The following is a 19064-nucleotide window of genomic DNA, read 5'->3' on the forward strand; positions in this document are numbered from 1 at the left end:
TGCTTCAAATTTCTTATGTTTTTAATTGGGATGCGTATAAAATTATTTGAGGCTTCACAGAAGGAATCATAGTATAAGATAATTTAATAAATGTTAAAAGAACTGTCTCTGTATACGTAAGAAAAAAATAAGTGTAGAAGAAATCAATTTCTCTTTAGTTACTTCTACGTGTATAGTATATATCGAATATTTAATTATTAAACACAAAAACATTATGCATCAATAAAATATTTATAGTTAATAATTAAAAATAAAAAATCATATCTTACTATATATATGCAATTATTTTTTGGAAAAATTTAATGTAAAATAATAAAAATAAATAAGTAATTTATATATATATATATATATATACACACACACACACACTAACAACAGATTTTAATGAGTTTTCATCTTCAATATTAAATACTAGAATTAAATACATATGTTCTTCTCAGTTATTATTTATGATAAATACATCTAAAATTTAAAACAATTCCTCTATTCCAAGAGTATTCAACTATGCTTATTTTAAATGCTAGGTTACGAATTAAAAAAATTATAGTTTATCAGAACATAGTATAAAATAAATATTTCCAATTATGATTCAAAGCCATAGTACCTTTTTTTAATACGCTACGGTTTTTATTAAAAATGACTATGACGATATTAAAAATATCATTGTGACTGTTACATTTTCTCTGTACCTCTAGTTTATTTGTATAATTAATTCGTATATTTCCATTAGTATTATTAAATTTGTTTAATGAAATTGTTACAAATATTTAATAACAGAATCATATTAAATTTTATATAACAATTATACATATTTAGTATTATTTTTATGTCTTATATATATAATATTAAAACAAAAAATATCATATTAGTCTTTACTTAGTAATTTAATCTTTATATTTATATCTTGATTTCTATATTTGGGTTTTATATTTTTTTTTACTTAATTCAATCTGATTCTTAAAATAAACTTCTTATTTTTATAAAAAAGAAAATCAATATGATATTTTTATTAAAATGTCACGTGTTAAAATTTAAGTACGTCATGTGTTAAAATTTAGATAATCTTTATTCTTAAATTCTTTAATTTTGATACGTGACAAAACTATATTAATTTTTAAATAATATTAATACCAATTAAATCTCTTTTAATAAAATAGAAACCCAATTATATAAAAACCAAAATAAGAATAAAAATGAATCACGCATCTAAATAAAAACACCAAATTATTAATTAAAGTTAAATAGTTACTGTTCTCTTCTTGATTTAGTAGTACATGAAAAATGAAATAGTTTTAACACTTCCTAACCAGCTACAAATTCATTTTATGTTAACAACAAATACTCCAGCTAAGTTATTACATACTAAAAAAGGGACATTCTTATAGAATTTTAAAATGCAAAACTGATTTGATTACTTTTATATAACACACATTTGTATTATAATATATTTTAGAAAATGTATTTTGTCCAAATTTCAATTATTTATATTTGTTAATTTTAATAATTGCAACAAACACACAAAAAAATGAATTTCTTTTACAAAAGAACAATAACAAATAAGTTTCACGATTCTTTTTCACTTTTTTTCTGTTTCTTTTTATTCACATAGGAACGTTGTTTTGAAATAAAAAACTAGCATGTTTAAAATTTAATAACAATATAACAGTATATTTTTTACAGTTGTAAATATATTTTGGTTAAAATTATAAATATAAAAAGACTGTTGTACTTGCTTTGTATGGGTGGTGGCCCACTATCAGAGTCTCTCTGAAATCTTAATTTCTGACTATCCGATTCTAAAGCCAGAGATCGTACGGTCTATAAGAGTCCTTTGGAAACACGATGTTGATGGTTGCGGTGCCACGTAGGACGACAATTAGAAAAAAAAGAAAGAAAGAGAGAGAAGTCTGACGTGGGATTTTAAAGATGGTTTTGGTTCCCTAACCTTAACCAGACCAGTGAGTCCCACCATAGAGGGGATGGGTCCCACAGAAATAATATTATAAAATGAGAAGAATAATAACTACTGTTCATAATAATTAAAATATAATTTATTATTAATATATAGTATATATGTTTGACTCACTCCTCACTTTGGGAAGGAAAACCAAACCACCCACTTCACCATCAATCACCATTCCATCTCCTCTTCCTTATTCTCCTCCTCATGTCCCTTTCAATATTTATCTTTATTTCAATTTCCACCTTCTACTATGCCACAAGATATTTTTAATTCCAAATTTAATTATTTTTCTATAAATTATTATTTCATCACCAGCCTATTAAGTTATTCTTATATGGAGAATAATATCATATTAATATATATTATAATTATAACATATTTTATCTTTTTCTTTGACAGCACTATATTATATATTATATGTAAATGATAACATTGACCACTGACTCATACGCGTACTTAAAATGAAATATATTCAATCATATTCTATTAATATTTTAATTAATTAGTCGTTCTTGCATGTCATTGTTATCATGATATTTTAAAAGAATTATATAAAACAATAAGGAAATGATGAATTTTAAACTATACAATTAATTATATGAATACTTTTTTATATGACCATGACAATGACAATTCAAGCAGCGAGATTAAGAAAAAGGAATTAAAAAAAATATATTCGCAAATCTTGCCAACTTAGGAACGTGGAAGAAACCAGAAGAATTGGCCAGTTTCGCAATTTAATAAATTTTACATTGCAAAAATTGGTGCTAATTTTTGTGACCTGTGCACACGAGTAAGATTCAATGTACATCAAACTTTCAAAGTCAAACTTTATATATATGGCAATTAATATAACAATAAATATAAATGATAATAATATACATTTTATCTTATTATTCTACACTTAAATTTGTGATAATGATTTTTATTTATTAATTTATTAAAATAAGTAAATGATAATAATAATTTAACTGTTATTACAAGTAACTATGCAAATTAAACTCTTAGTTAATTTAGCATTATGTATGTATATTTGTTCCACAATCTTACCATACAAAACCTCAATTTTGACCAAAATTATCCAATAACCCACTCTAAAATAATACCAATCCTCCTGTACATCAGTTTCCACTATTTTAAAGGTTTAGACAAGTCAAATACAACTAATAACAAATCTCCCAATATTTCAAACCAGCTTACAATCCTTACTTCACAATTTCACTACCTAAAACTTCACTTTTCCTTCAAAATACTACCAAAACTTCATTTATAAATTTTACTTTCATTACAAATCAAATTTCAACCCTCACTATACATTGAACACGTCTCAATCTACCTCATGACAGTGCTAAAACAATTATCTTCTCACTCTCATACCCATGTCTCAAAACCCATCAAAACAATTAACTAAAATACTAAACGTCAGCGACTCCTTCATCTAATGTCTGCTTAAACAAGACCTCATCACTCTTTACTAATACCTACCAGATGATCATCGCCAAGAAGAGAAACCAATAACATACAACAAAATTACAAAGAAAAGGGTAAGCTAGATAAACAAGACAAATTCATATATATATATATATATATATATATATATATATATATATATATATAGAGAGAGAGAGAGAGAGAGAGATAGACTAATTTAAACATCAACTCAATTTAGTACAATAACACACCAATCATTCTATACATGCCATAACCTAGACAAGACTCATTCGGATTAGGTATCAATGTCAAACTCTTGGTAGCCTGTGCACTTGTATGGTAAACAATTGGCCCTCCCCAAGCACCACACAATGTTAGTCCATTTCAGTTGCCTAGTGCTATGATAAAAGCCTCTAGACAAGAATCTCTCGCTATTCTCACCACATGAATCATTCCTCTCTACTTGAGAATGGATGATCATTAGAGTGTCGGAATAGACCACTAGTTCAAAGCTCCATACATTCATACAACAACAAAGGTACTACCTATTAGCAAAATGATGAAGATGAAGTTTTGATGATGTCCAAATCAAGTCAAGATATATCGAGATTCATGAAGATCCTTTGAAGACTTGTTTTTGTTATAAAAAGCTTTTGTAATAATTATAGTTTAAGGTTTAGAACTTAGATTTGTAGTAGGTTTTGATTCTTGTACTTTCATACTTTGTATTTGCTGTTCAGAATAAAAAACACACGGTTTTAATCGATTAAATCAAGTATTAATCGATTAAAACGTTGCAGGTGCTGAAAACTCAAATGGCATGGAAATAATCGATTATTACCTATTTTAATCGATTAGTTAATCGATTAATCCTTAAAATAATCGATTAAAGATAACCGTTGAAGTTTTTTGACTTTTGAAAACTAGCTGTTGTACTCATTTTAATCGATTAACACTTGTATTAATCGATTAAAAGCGTTAAATGGCCAATTACGAAGAATGGAAGAGTATTTGCTTGAGTCTATAAATAGGCTCTCATTATCCATCAACAATAAATCTTCCCTTGTGCTATAGTACTCAGAAATCATTGAGACTTGTGTGTTCTTGTTCGGCTTGTGGAACTCGTGTCTGTGGAGCTGGTGAAGTGTTGCTACGGTGACAGAGGAAATAGCCAATTCATCCTTGGTGTGTTTAAGGAGGTGTTCGGAAGAGGAAGTTCATCCTTCGTGAAGTATTCGGAGGAGGTGTTCATCCTTTGTGAAGACTCAAAGGAGGTGCAAGTTCATCTCTTGTGGTATCTAAGAGAGGTGGTTTCTAAACTTTTACAAATTGTTTCTTTGTGATTGTAATTTGTAATTGTTTTGTGAGTAGAAAATTGTTTATCTTGTTTTGAGATAAGCGACTGAATGTAGGATTGGTAAGATCCGAACCAGGATAAAATCATTTGTGCAAATTTCTCTCAACCTTACTCTTGTTATTAATTTATATTATTTCCTTGGTAAGTTTAATTGAGTAGAAATTAAAAGGCACACGTTCGTATTAAAAACCTTCTTGGTTTGTTATTCCACGCTAACCATTCCGCTGCAACCGCTTTGACACTACCATGAAATCTCTCCACAAGTCATGGAATTATGTCCACTAACCATACTTCAAAAGTGTATAAATATAACATCACAAGAATCCATCATCATATAATACAACAAAGACTTTTACACCATTCAAATAATCAAAACAAAACTCCATGTTAATAGATAACTAAAAATAGAAGAATAACAACAAGTCCTAGACTAGTCGCTCAGCTCACTAATCTCGCTGGGCGACCACAAAAATAGTAGTCCAAGCTCCCTCATCTCTCGCTCAGTGACCCAACTCGTTGTGCGAATACAGAGACAATGATCCAAACTTGAAAGAAAAACTTCACTTTAGAGACCCAACTTGAATTCTACAACTTATAGCTCATTTTTAAACCATTTAGTGACTTCAACAAGTCACAAATTGACTTACCCATACCTTCTAAACTAACTCTTTATACACATAACCAAAAACTCAAAATCTCACCATGCAAGACCTCCAATTTAGCTAAAAACAACTAAGAACTAATCCTAAAACCAACACTATCACTCTTACATATTCCACACTAGATTTCTTGCTATCTAACCATGCTTACAAGTCTAAAATGACTTCAAAACAACACTCAACCAATTACTTCACCTCTTTAACATTCAGTTACATAATTCACCCTTCACACCCTCATTTTGACCTTAAAAACCTAACCAAAAGTACTCTTCAATACACTCATTACTTTGCATTCATTTTTAATCATTGAAAATCACTTCATTACACAAAATCAATCCAGTTTCACACATCAAAAGCATTCGACTACATCATCTTAACAAAACATAGTTAAATTCTCAATTTCCTAAAATCTTCATACAACTAAACATAATTACAATTTAAAACAAAGTTTCTAGCTTCCCTTACCTCTAGAAAACTACTACCACTCTAGAAAGTTTCTTCCAACGCAAAGAACTTCTAGAAAAGCCTACAAATCACCGATTGATGATTGAAGAAAAACCTTAGAACCTCAATTGAGCCAATAATTAAAGAAGGAAAATTCTTGACACATGCAAACAAATTATCTTTGCATGATCAAGGATCGAAAAATACGAAGAAAAATGAATGAAAACTTACTTGCTCTAAACAACAGATTGATTAGTTAGATAAGTAGTTGTTGTCGCAAGGATCGCCTAGACACCTTCTGATCGTCAAATAGATGACTTAGAAGTAAGAAATCTTAAAGAGATGGTAGAGAGGTTAAAAGAATAGTGTTTTGAAGAAATAGATAATGTTTTAGATAATGATTCAAGTTTAAAAATTTCTATTTATATTATCGACTTATTTTAAAAATAAAATATTCGGTCTTATTATTTTAGCACACCTATCTAATCTAACACTCTATTTTCTAAGTTCTTACTCGTAACATATATTTTTCTAGATTGCTTTTATATATATATATATATATATATATATATATATATATATATATATATATATATATTGTTAAGTAATAACTTAAAATTTTTGAATTTATATTTTTGGTTGTTACACATTATATCACCTTAGATTCATACGTCGTAATATAAAAAACATGATCATAATCATCCATATATATAGATAATTATGATCATGTTTTTTACATTACTCTAATGAATCTAAGGTGATATAATGTGTAACAACCAAAAGTATAAACTCAAAAATTTTAAGTTATTACTTAACAATATCAATACTCAAAAGGCCATAATAATATATATATATATATATATATATATATATATATATATATATATATATATAATATAAATTTTAAGGCTATATTACAATCCAATATTCTATTTCAAAATAATATTGTTTTAAAGATCTCAAGATGATAAATAAGTTTCATACAGTTTTAAAAAATAGATAAAGACTTTTATTAAAAACGGTTTAAATTTGTTCTTATACTTAAACAAATCTGACTGAGACAGATTTTATATTTTTATTATTAAAACTAGATCTTCAATAAAAAAGAATTGGTCGAATATTTATTTGAATAACAAAACTCTAGACCTACAATGTGATACAATAAAAACAGACTCTTATTTATTCATTGAGAAAACACAAAGTTTTGGCCGCATTATCTCCTACATAAGTTTTTCTTCCAACAGTTCATTTTTAATTTCATTCCAAAATTGAAAACTACAACCTGTTTCTCTATTCTGGTTTGCACTTTTTTTTTTGTTCGTTTCTTTTATCTCATAGTAATGGTTTATTTTTTATACGTACCATACACAGGATTGCTTAAAGTTTAAGTCTTTTTTAAAAATTCTTCGGTTTGAATCTTTGCTTTGATATGTTTGACTATAATATATAACCTAATTAGTCTTTAGTTTCAGTTTTTAATGGACATTGCGTTTTCTATTAATTTAGAGATAAATTTTGAAGTAAAATCATTGATATAAAGTTTAATAACCATATTCAAAGATTTGTTTAAATTTTAAAATAATTATTCTGAAGTTAATGAATATAATATAATATGTAACTGAAAAAAAAACAGTTTTTAAAAAACCTCACACATCATTATTCTAATTGATTTTTAATAAAAAAACAAAAGTAAGAAAACGTGTATTCAGTTTATATATACATATAAAAATACGTTGAAATTTAAAATCAAAACTGAAAACACAGAATCCTGTGGCAATCGGTGATCGTCATCTCATTTCTCTATATAATATTTAATTATTACATATTAATTTAATGAGTTTGGTAATTTAGTAATAATAGGACTACTTTTCTATTTTATATTATTCACCCCACCCAACTGCACCCCACTACGCCTGAGCTGGGGCCTAGTGCGCTTTGTTTACACGCGCCTCTTAAGCGCGTTAACATGAACTAGGGAAAGATAACTTATTTATGTTATTATTATGGAAAGAGGAAAAGATATAAGTAAAGTGAGACATGACCACTTTAAGTTGGCATTCCATATTCCATCGACAATAACTTTTCTGCCATGTTGGCACTACCAAGGCGACACCGTCGGATACGGAATGATCCAACGGGGTTCGTAGCGCCGAAAGCCTCATCCGCAAATCTGAGCCGTCCCTCTCTGCGCGAGTGTGATGTATGAATAGTGAAAGGGAAACATTCAACCATTTTCTCTTTTTCCACAAGCATATGAAAAGTGGAAAGATCAGATTATTAATTAATTAATTAATAATTAATTAACTCATAATGGCATTTAATAATTATAATCCCTTTAAATGAAGTGAACTGAATGAAAATAAATACATAGAGGCATATAACAGAAGAGAGAAGTGCAAGGCTCTGCAAATTTTGAGAAGCGGTGGTTAATGGCGGAATTCCGGTGACTCGCTGGCTGTTGCGGTTTAGGGAGGTGTTATCTGTGATTTTGTTTACATGAGAGAGGAGAAAGAAGAAGCTCATGGATAGAACCAGAGAATCCAGAAGACCATCCATGGCCTCCTCCACCAGACGCAGACATCGAACTATTGCTCTCAGAGACTCTTCCGGTGTTAACATGCTTTCTTCTTCATTTTCTTCTACTATTTCTTCTGTGTTATTTCTCATACTATTTCTGTTCCGTGACAGAGGAAGGAGCTGTGGAGTTGAGGGAAGGTGTTAATAAGAGAGGAAGGAATCCAGATAGGGATAGGGATTCGGTGAACAGGAGCAAGCGGAGGAGAGGCTCTCACTCCCAAAGCACCGAAGAGAGCGTTGGAAACGAACAAGACGATGATGTTGTAGACGTTGGCGTTTCTAAGATCCGTTCTCCTAATAATCCGACGTCGTTGTCCTCCGATCAGAACCATCGCCGGGTCTTCACGCCGTCGAAACCGCCTCCGTTTAAAATAACGGAGGAGATGATCGGCGTGACTGTTCCCAGGAAGGCTCGTTCAGGTTACGACGATATAAGTGCTCTTTATTTTCCTTTTACACTTTCTTTTTGGTGTCTCCCGGAACTAACTTTTACTTTTACTTTTCCCCCCTTTTTTGCTTTGTTTTGATATTCGGTGTTTGATGTGTTTCCGCAGCTTCTGCGAAAAGGTCTCATGAAAGTTTGGTCTCAGCAAGTAGCGGCGGCGGGGAGGAGCAGAATTTCCGGCAACGGTCGGATTCCCCCGGAGGAATGAGTGTTGAAGCGGCCTCGCCTTCTTCTTCGAATGTTTCTCTTAGGAAGAAGATGGTCTGTGCTAGTTTTTTTTGTTTATTCTGTTTCCTTTTTTTGAAAAGGACTCTTTTTTTTTTGTTTTTTTGTTTCTTGAAGGATTGTGTTCTTTGTTGTGTGTTATGTTGCAGAAAGAGATTGAAGTTGTTCCTAAGGCATCAACATCGTCTTCCTCAGACATCGAGATTGAGATAGCTGAGCTACTGTACGGTTTGAAGACTTCAAAGAATCACGAATCTTCTTCGGAAAAGCCTGAAGCAGGTGTCAATCACCGCAACGCCACTATACCTTGCCCCTCTAAGGATGTTGGTGGGTTTCAATTTCTGGAATTTCCCTTTTACTCTTCCTTTTTCTTCTTTTTTTACCTCATCTTTTCGTTGGCATTTTATCAGAGAAAAAGAAAATGGAAGATGACAACAATTATTCCACCGCGGTTTCGAATAATTCAAGTGAAGAGTTAGTAAGGATTCAGATTGAGCAACCTACTGATGTGAATTGTCACGATCGTCCGTCATCAGAGGCCCCGATAGAGGGTATAGGGGAAGACAACATGAAATCTGGTGCTGGGTTTGGGGATGCTTCTGTGAATGGAAGATCGGTTTTCCCTTCAAAGAAATCGCCGTCGCACATCAAGTTGGATTCCGATAAACAAGAATGGGCTTCAAACAGAGTGTGAGCATTAATGAACAATAGCTTTTTGTTTTGCTCTTGAATAAACATATTTTGATACTGACCATCGTCCCCATTTCCTTTTGGCTCGATTTATTAGGATCTCGGTTGTTGCAGAGGGCAACACCCAGCGAGTAGGCAAGTTGGAGATAGATCTGATGGTGAGAGTCCTAGTTTTTCCTGCTCTATTTTTCTTGGTTTTTGCTGTCAAATATATCTGAAGAGGTCCTTTTCAACAGGCTCCTCCTCCTATGGCGCTTTCCCCGGAACGGGATGAATTGTCATCAGAAACTAAAGCTTTGGCACTGGATGCCGAAATGGTGAGTAGGTTGACTGTACGTCTTGAAATTATTTTTTCCTGTTCATTTTTATGTTTCGTGGTCCAACTCGTCAAAATTCTTGTGCAGAATGGAAATAGTGTCAAGTTGGAAACACCGGTTAAGAAGGGGAAAACACCGGAAGAAATTCAAAAGGCGAAAATGGTCGCATTTAAGGAGAAGTTGGATGTGTTAAAGCACGATTTGGAGAAGCCAAGCGATGGCGATAAGACAAACAACAAATTAGAAGAGAAGGATAGGAACAAGGAATTGCTTACCGTATCATCAAATCCCAAAGTAGAGAAAACCGGTAACTAATTTGATATTTTTGGCTTTTTTAGCTTCTTTTTTTTTTATTCCGAACAATATGTCAGCTTTGATCGACCCTTTTGTTAACTACAAGTCGCTCACATTTCTTTCCCTCTTCAGTTCAATCTACTTCAATGCCTTTATCAACAGCTGAATCAGGACGGTCCAGCAGTCTCCCTCCCATTGGGTATTAATCTATTATTAGATCATCACTTCCCTAGGCATATACCTTTTTCTTCATGGTTGTACTTCTCTAATTTAACTTTATGTTTGGTTATATTAGTAATGTGAATTAGCTAAGGTCGATAATTACAATTGGCAGATATAAGCCGCTCTCGGAGCCAGTTGTGAAGACGGAGAAAACCATAAGATCATTGACACAGCAGGTATATTTTTCAAATAATTTGTTTCCTAGTTGTACGTATGCGAGTCCACTGGTTATGCTTACTGTGAGTTGTGATATAATCACTTCCAACCTATCTGTATTTAACGATGCCATTTACATTACCTTCACGCTTCATATGCGCAGCATGTGAATTTTGTCCTCTCTCAAAGACAACCGAAGAGATGTGCAACACATTACTACATTGCTTGTAACATCTTACACCAGCAGTTTACAAAGACGAAACCCCCGTTGCCAGCAGCTACTGGCTCTGGTTCTCCGTGTGGCACAAAACCCAACAAAGTCAACTGTGTGCCCTCTGCAGAAAGTATGGCCGTTGGGAAGCAATCTCAAAAACACTTGCCAATTGTAAACCAGAATTCTGAACAAGATAAAGGTTGGGCCGCCACCAGTAATCCCAGTGTTACCGCATCCAAATGTTCTAATAATGCCAATCCAATGGATTCAACTCATAGGGTGCAGCTTGTGTTCCAGCATGGTCCCAATCCTGGGCCACCTGGCAATCTAGTGGTACGGTCTTCTCATTTAATTGCTTATATACTGCTAAAAGTAACCGTCTGACAATTTTACTCGGTTTTATTGATAGCTTGTGTTGTTGTGTTGATGTGTTTTATTTTGGAAAGTAATGTGATTTAATTTTGAATGTAGCATGGCCCTGCTTTCTTGTACCCTCCAGGGCAGCATCAAGCTTCAGTTACGGCAACTACTAATCAGGCAGGAGCTGTGAATTCCCCTAATAGCACTTCCTCGTATAATATATCCCATAGCTCAGTAGGCGGGTCTCTTGGTACCTCCTCAACTTTGCCAGTGGTAGCTCCTGCAATGAGCTTTAGCTACCCAAATTTTTCAGCCAATGGCTCCTCTCCGTATATGACAATAGTTCACAATAATGGGTATTCATTTCCTTTCTCAACTTCTCTTGGAGCAGCTGCGACAATCAGAGGTGCAAGTCCTCCGCAAGCAACACATGTAATCAGTGGGCCTTTCTACTCTTCTCAAACGTTCCATCCACTTCAGCATCCTCAGTCACAAGCACTGGTACAACCAAGTTATCTTAATGCAAGCACATCAAGCAGTTCATCATCTCATAAACAGCCACAAGTTAATGGCAGTAATATTTTGACCTCTACAACTATGGAGCAGCAGTCACAAAAGCGACAGACCTCACTCTCTCATCTACGCAAGCATGAGACTGAGACAGGTGGAGGTAATGCACATTCTGTTGCTACTCGAACATCTTTCCCTCCGAAGACTGTGCATGGGCAGAACTTTACAATTCCAGTTCAGCCAGTGAACTATTCTTTTAAGCCATCTGCAACATCAGATATTGTTGTTGGCAATAGTGGAAGTTTTGGTGACAAGCAACAGCAGCAGCAGCAGCAGGCTTTAAAAGGAGGGGTGGAGAATATACCATCTCAAGCATTTGCAATATCATTTGCTGCATTTAATGGGACCAGTGTTCCTTCAAACCTTAACTTCTCATCCATGGCACAGAATCCTGTGATACTTCACAGTGTGCCGGATATTGCATGGCAAGGGTATCAATCTGCAAGCTCAACTCAGACTACTCAACAGATGAATTATTCAATTACTGAAACGAAGAGTGGAGGAAATTCTTCGCACCAAGAAGATGAAAAGAAAATTGCAAATGCTAAGTCTTCAAGCAACGGACCAACCACCCTTGTTTTTGATAATTCATCCAAGAATCTTAACTTCATGTTATCTACTGCCAATGGAAACTGGACTAGTCAACCTGTTGCTTCAACTTCAATAACAAGTGTGCCTCTTTCAAGTAGTGCTTCAAGTTCTCAACAGCCACAACATTCGCATCAGCTTTCAAAGCAGCATGCTGGGCAACAGCAGCAACCCACTCCGGCAAATCGATACAAAGCATCATCCACTAATAGCACCCCTGGTCCTGCTACAAAATTTGCAAACAATGCCCCTGTTTTCTCACAAACTCTTACTCAATGCAAAAGTTCTAGCCAAGCTTCTCACGCTAAGGCCTCGGGTAGAACTTCAGATTCTCATGCTCATCTCTCATCTATCATGACACCCAATGCTCCAACCTTCAAGAGTTTTTCTCAGGAACAAGGGAGAATTTTGTCCGGTCATATGCAAATTTCTTTTGGTGGAAATTACATAACTTCCCTGCCACCCCAAGGGCAACAAGTACTCAGTGGCAACCAGCCTATGTGTACACCACCTCAAGGAAATATTAAGTCAAATTCGGAAGGAAGTAAAATTGGTTCGTCAGTCAACGCTTCACAATTTCAACAAGCTGAAAATTCTGCTGGGAGTGGCCAAAAATCTTCTCCAGTTTGTGGGAGAAATGTCCCATCAATATTAAGCTCATGCACCAGCCACCTATCAGAGCTAAAATATTAGTCACCACATCATTTTGCTGCACAAGGAATTATCTACAATTATACTCCTATTTGGTAATCATCATATATTTTGGAGGTCCTTGCTGCTCTTCTTAATGTTTAAAGGTGTATTTTTCATGGGTTTTGTTACCGCCCTTGTGGTTTTGGTACGAATGGTCATGTCAGCTGCCAGGTGCTTGTATAAAAGCGATGCTGTCATTTGAACATCACTTATTGTGAGAGGGCATGCGGTATGACATCTGCTGGTGGGACACAAAGGAGTGGATAATGGAAGGAAGTTGGGATCCATTAGGCCTGCAATTTTGAAACAGTAGGTAGCATTATCTTGTCAAATTTCCTGGTTGGTTAGCTTCTGGAAGGCCTTCAAGTTCTCGTGGGATCTAATTAAGTTGACACATTAAGGGAATTCTATATATGTGTATATATATTAATGATTTTTTTAGCTCCCATAGCAAAAGATGTACTTAAATTCATTTTTTAATGAAAAAACCTGCAGTTGTTTCTCTTTATTTGGATGTTAATGAAGAAGGTGGGATAGTTGGGATATCGAAAGACTGAGACCTGGGAGAACAAAACAAATGAGAATGCAAAATTTCCGGGAATGGTTCCTCTCTTTTTCTTTTTGGCGTTTCCTTGCTTCTTTCAGTGTTGTTTTAGTGTTTTTTATTTTAGCATTCAATGCAGTCTCAATTCCCTGAAAACTTAGCAGCTAGCATTCCCCGGTTATGAACACCAAAACATGATATGATAGCCAAGTGAAAGAAAGTGACTTCACCCATAAGATGATGATCCTTATCTGTTGTCATTTTTCAAATGTAGACCCTTTCTCGTATGTCGCTTTTTCTTTGGTACAAGCATATGTTGCTTTTTATTTCAGACTCTTTTTTTGCCGTGAAGGGACGGGTCCTTTGCATGGTGCAAGGTTTGGAGCAAGACCCCTAAAACTAGTCTCCTTTGTCGATTGAAATAGAATCAAAGTTTAGACATGATATGCGCCCAACGGTCTATGTTATGTGACACTTTGTCTGTTGGATAAGGGAATCTACTCTATTTATATGGTCCTGCTCTGTTTCAGATGCTTATAATGTCTCGTTTGAGATCATTGTCCTAGGAATTGGAATATATATAGACGGGTGATCCTCATGACAAGAATCATCGTGTATATCAAACCAGGCAGAAATTTTTGGCACGTAAGTGGAGTTGTTTAAACAAATTGAGACTAACTACGAAACCCCAATATCTTCCGACAAAACATGCAAGCTGTGTCAATACAATGGGATGACAGTTATATATTGAGTATTGTTTCGGTGTACATTTACCTGCGTGTCTTTACTGTTCCTGGCTGTCTGGGTTGCTTGTTGATCTTCAATTGTTGTTCTTCATACTCGCCAAAGGAGGGGGAGGTACCTGCAAAGATACTCCGACTCTCAAGTCAGAAGTGAATCATGGAGCTAAAGCTCAGAAGAGAGTAATTGGATACTGCTCTGAAATATTATTCAGGATCTCTAGAGCATAAAGAGAACGTACCTGGACTTGGGTCCTGTCACTGTATTTATAAAGAATAAAAATAACCACCTTACCTAAAAGTGTGGTTAGTGGCTTTGACTGATATTTTAACTGTCTAAAATATCTAAGATATTTATGTTATTACATAAATATCCTTACTACATAACATGCCCCCCAAGTCCGAGTTAACCGTTGGCGTGGTAACTATAGGACTTATGAGTTTGAGGGAGGCTGTCTTTGCTGTAATTAGAGAGCGTGTTCCTGGTCATTGCTCATGTGTGGATTGAACGTGACCGAGTGGTTGAATTTGATGGACCAAAAGGAGGCGAAGCCAAACGGCAAAAAGCTGGAGCAAGTGAGGCCGAACGTGAGGATACGTATGACCGAGCGGTAGAGGCCGAGTGGCATGTGAGGCCGATCATGAGGACGCTCTTTGACAATTGATGTTGAACGACAGATTCTTTGAAAGTAGATGTTCTTGGGCGATGCACCTGGGTGTTCTAGGGCGAACATCGACCAGCGGGAGTGTATCCCTTTATGCACGCGTTGTTCGATGCACCTGGGTGTTCTAGGGCGAACATCGGCCAGCGGGAGTGTATCCCTGTATGCATGTGTTGTTCGATGCACCTGGGTGTTCTAGGGCGAACATCGGCCAGCGGGAGTGTATCCCTGTATGCATGTGTTGTTCGATGCACCTGGGTGTTCTAGGGCGAACATCGGCCAGCGGGAGTGTATCCCTTTATGCATGTGTTGTTCGATGCACCTGGGTGTTCTAGGGCGAACATCTGTTGGGTTTAGAAGTGCTTCAGGATGATCGGCTTTCAAGTGTCCGCTTTTATGTACAAGATATGTTTATCTGCATTGTAAGAAATAATATTAAGCATATAGGTGAGACCGTTTGGTCAAGTTGCAAACCTGGTGGCTGGACGCTTGAGGCCGAGCGTCAAAGAGATGAAGTGACCGAATGCTTCCTGCGGAAATTGGCGAACGCTAATGAAGTGATTGGCCGAACGGTTGCAGCCAAGATGCCGAACGCTAACGAGGCCGAATGCGGCAGTGCTCGTATTGAAGAATGGTCGAGCGGTAGAGACCGAACGTGAGGACGAGCGGTTGAAGGCGATTGCTTGAACGCTCGTTCACAGTGATTGTGGAGCGTTCGTATCCAAAGGTCGAGGACGAACGGCTGAATGATTGGACGCTCGTACACGTGAGTTGTCGAGCGGTCGAGTAGCACGTGAGGTCGAGCGAGGACGAACGTCATTGCGTACGCGAGGCTGAGTTAGGGACGTTCCAGGACGAACGTCATTGGCGTACGAATCCACAGGCGGGGACAAACGTTAGAGAGATCGAGTGACCGAACGCAAAGAGGCCGAACAAGAGCATGGCCGAATGAAGTGACGAACGGCCTAAGCCGAGCGGTTGAAACCAACACGCCGAACGTCACTGAGGACCAATGTGCGAGCATCAGATGTAGTCGAATGAGCGAACGCTTGCGGATTCGATTGGACGAACGTTACTAAGGCGGGTGGCTGAATGGTCGAGGCCAAGGATTGTCGAACCTTGGGGATCCAGTGGACGAAGGTAATGGAGAAGGGTGGCCGAAGATGAGTGAGGCGGAATGGTTGATCGCCAGGGATGAACGTTGAGGCCACTCGTTCTTGTCGTCGACCAAGGAGGACGACCTTGGTGGTGGCTCATTCTTGATGGTCGAGCTGGACATTGTCGAACGACAATGAGGAAGATCCTGCTGATCGGTCATGGTCGACCTAAGCGGACGACCTTGGAGACTGTCGATCGTTGGAGGAAGTTTTTGTCGATCGGTTATGGTCGACTTAGATGGACGACCTTGAAAATTGTCGAACGACAATAGGGAAGGTGGCGCGCCGGTGATGGTCGACCTGGGAATTGTCGAACGACAATAAGGAAGGTCGTGTCGATCGGTCATGATCGACACTCGGTCTTGTCTGTCGACAAAGGTGGACGACCTTGATGGCGGCTTATTCTTGATGGTCGACCTTGGAGGGACGTTGAGTCCATGCATGTGTCGGACTTATTAAGGGACGTTTGAGCTTGGGACGCCTCAAAAACGAACGTCGTTGACGTACGCGAAGCTGAACTTGGGACGTTCCAGGACGAACGTTGTTGACGCACGTAAGGCTGTTTGCGGGATGCGCGAGGATGAGCGTTAGTTAAAGAGGCCGAATAAGAACGTGGTCGAACGAAGTGACGAACGGCTTGGGCCGAACGCTTGGAACCGAACGTGAATGATGTCCGAAAATTCTAGGTCGAACGTTATTGAGCGAACGTTACTAAGCGAAAGTTATGCGTGTGGTCGAGCGCTTGGGATCAGAAAGGACGAACGTTCCAGGGAAGAACGTCATGAGGGACGTTCGAGGACGAACGTCATTAGGGACGTTCAAGGACGAACGTCATGAGGGACGTTCAAGGGCGAACGTCCTGAGGGACGTTCAAGGACGAACGTCATGAGGAATGTTCAAGGGCGAACGTGGAGAGGGACGTTCAATGGCGAACGTCGAGAGGAACGTTCAAGGACGAACGTCGTGAGCAACGTTCAAGGACGAACGTCGTGAGGAACGTTCAAGGGCGAACGTCGAGAGGAACGTTCAAGGACGAACGTCGTGAGCAACGTTCAAGGACGAACGTCGTGAGGAACGTTCAAGGGCGAACGTCGAGAGGAACGTTCAAGGGCGAACGTCGAGAGGAACGTTCAAGGACGAACGTCGTGAGGAACGTTCAAGGGCGAACGTCGAGAGGAACGTTCAAGGACGAACGTCGTGAGGAACGTTCAAGGGCGAACGTCGAGAGGAACGTTCAAGGGCGAACGTCGAGAGGAACGTTCAAGGACGAACGTCGTGAGGAACGTTCAAGGACGAACGTCGTGAGGGACGTTCAAGGGCGAACGTCGAGAGGAACGTTCAAGGGCGAACGTCGAGAGGAACGTTCAAGGACGAACGTCGTGAGGGACGAACGTTGCTGATTATTGAGAGCGGAGTGGACGAACGTCGTTGGGGATGGTTTGAACGTTCGTCCCATTTTGGAACGCTTGTCCAATGGCGTTGTCGAGCGTTCCAAAATGAGTGCGTGGACGAACGTCAGTGACGTAGGCTGAGTACAAGACGTTTCAGGACGAACGTAGTTGGCGTACGTTCCAGGACGAACGTAATTGGGGACGTTCTAGGACGAACGTAATTGGCGTACGGTTGGCTAAGCTTGGGGACGCTCCAGGACGAACGTTATTGGCGTACGCTAGGCGGGCTGGTTAAACTATATGGCGAACGCTTTTGAAACCGAACGTCTGATTCCTTGAACGTTCGTGTGGTACGTGTGGTCGAATGTTTGAGCGTCCTCGTAGCTGTGAGGCCGAACGTACACGAGGCCATGGCGGGACGTTTCAGGATGCACGTCCTTGCCGAACGCGAGACAAGTGGCACGCTCGTACAGATTTTGAATGGACGGCTGGCGTTTAAAGTTTGGGGAATAGGAATTGGGTTGGATGACGTGGAGGCAGAACCGTATGACACGTGGTGGCGCGAATGTTGCGGAAGACGTGGATAATGGGTCTGACAATGCGGCGTTTTTGGAGGCACCGAAAGGGCTTGTCTCTGAACTGGGAATTTAGGGTTTCTGTTCTTCGATTTTGGGGATTGCGGTTTGTGGAAATTGGGAAATTAGGGTTTCTGTTCTTCGATTTTGGGGATGAACCATGACCCTGTGATCAGAGCGTGAGTGACGGTAGTGGTGGTCTTCTTTACCAACTGCAGAAGATTGTTCCTGTTCTTACGAATTGGGGTTGGTTGAGGGAGAGCGTCATGGAGGAGAAGACTATCCCCCTCGCGCGCAACGAGAAGAAAAAAGGGGAGCCTGATTCCGGGGCCGGTGACGACCTTGACGAATGGCTGTGGCCCTGTTTTGGTGGCTCCAGCCCTGTAAGAAGTGGGCGTGATCTTTGGGCCGCGATTTGGGAATTTTAGGGCTTTCGGTTTGCGGTTTTTCATTCACTGGAATTGATTGGAATTGTGATTTCGATCTTGTTTTGTTTTTGCGAGTAGAGATTGTGAAGTTCTCGGATTGGGGTTGATGTTGATTGCGCGTTTTGGACTGCATGTGTAGGAAGATTGACGATGGTGATGTGCTGTGAAGATGCGTGATGAAGAACTCGCGTCTGAGGGTTCCATGGCTGCACGATTTGGAGTTCTGTTGGATTGAGAAAATGGTTGTTCCTAATCACAATTTGGGTGCAGATTGCCATGAAGAAGGCACGATTTCACGACGGCGTTGTTCGAAGATTGAACTAGGATATGCGAATCGAGTTTTTAGAGGTTGGGTTTGATCT

At 37.9% G+C, this 19064-nt stretch overlaps 1 protein-coding gene across 1 annotated transcript; it reads left to right on the forward strand.

The window, feature by feature from the left end:
- The first annotated feature begins 8224 nt into the window (after positions 1 to 8224).
- On the forward strand, positions 8225 to 13713 carry LOC124845418 (protein TIME FOR COFFEE-like). Its single transcript, XM_047322513.2, has 12 exons — positions 8225 to 8463; positions 8543 to 8851; positions 8986 to 9137; positions 9251 to 9428; positions 9512 to 9791; positions 9889 to 9949; positions 10028 to 10108; positions 10196 to 10415; positions 10535 to 10601; positions 10737 to 10800; positions 10944 to 11327; positions 11466 to 13713. The coding sequence occupies exons 1-12, from the start codon at positions 8376 to 8378 to the stop codon at positions 13203 to 13205; spliced, it is 3624 nt and encodes a 1207-aa protein (XP_047178469.1). The 5' UTR covers positions 8225 to 8375; the 3' UTR covers positions 13206 to 13713.
- Positions 13714 to 19064: the final 5351 nt, after the last annotated feature.

Source organism: Vigna umbellata, chromosome 8, assembly GCF_029865625.1.
Source record: "Vigna umbellata cultivar VRB3 chromosome 8, Vumbellata_1.0, whole genome shotgun sequence".
NCBI classification, from domain to species: Eukaryota; Viridiplantae; Streptophyta; class Magnoliopsida; order Fabales; family Fabaceae; genus Vigna; species Vigna umbellata.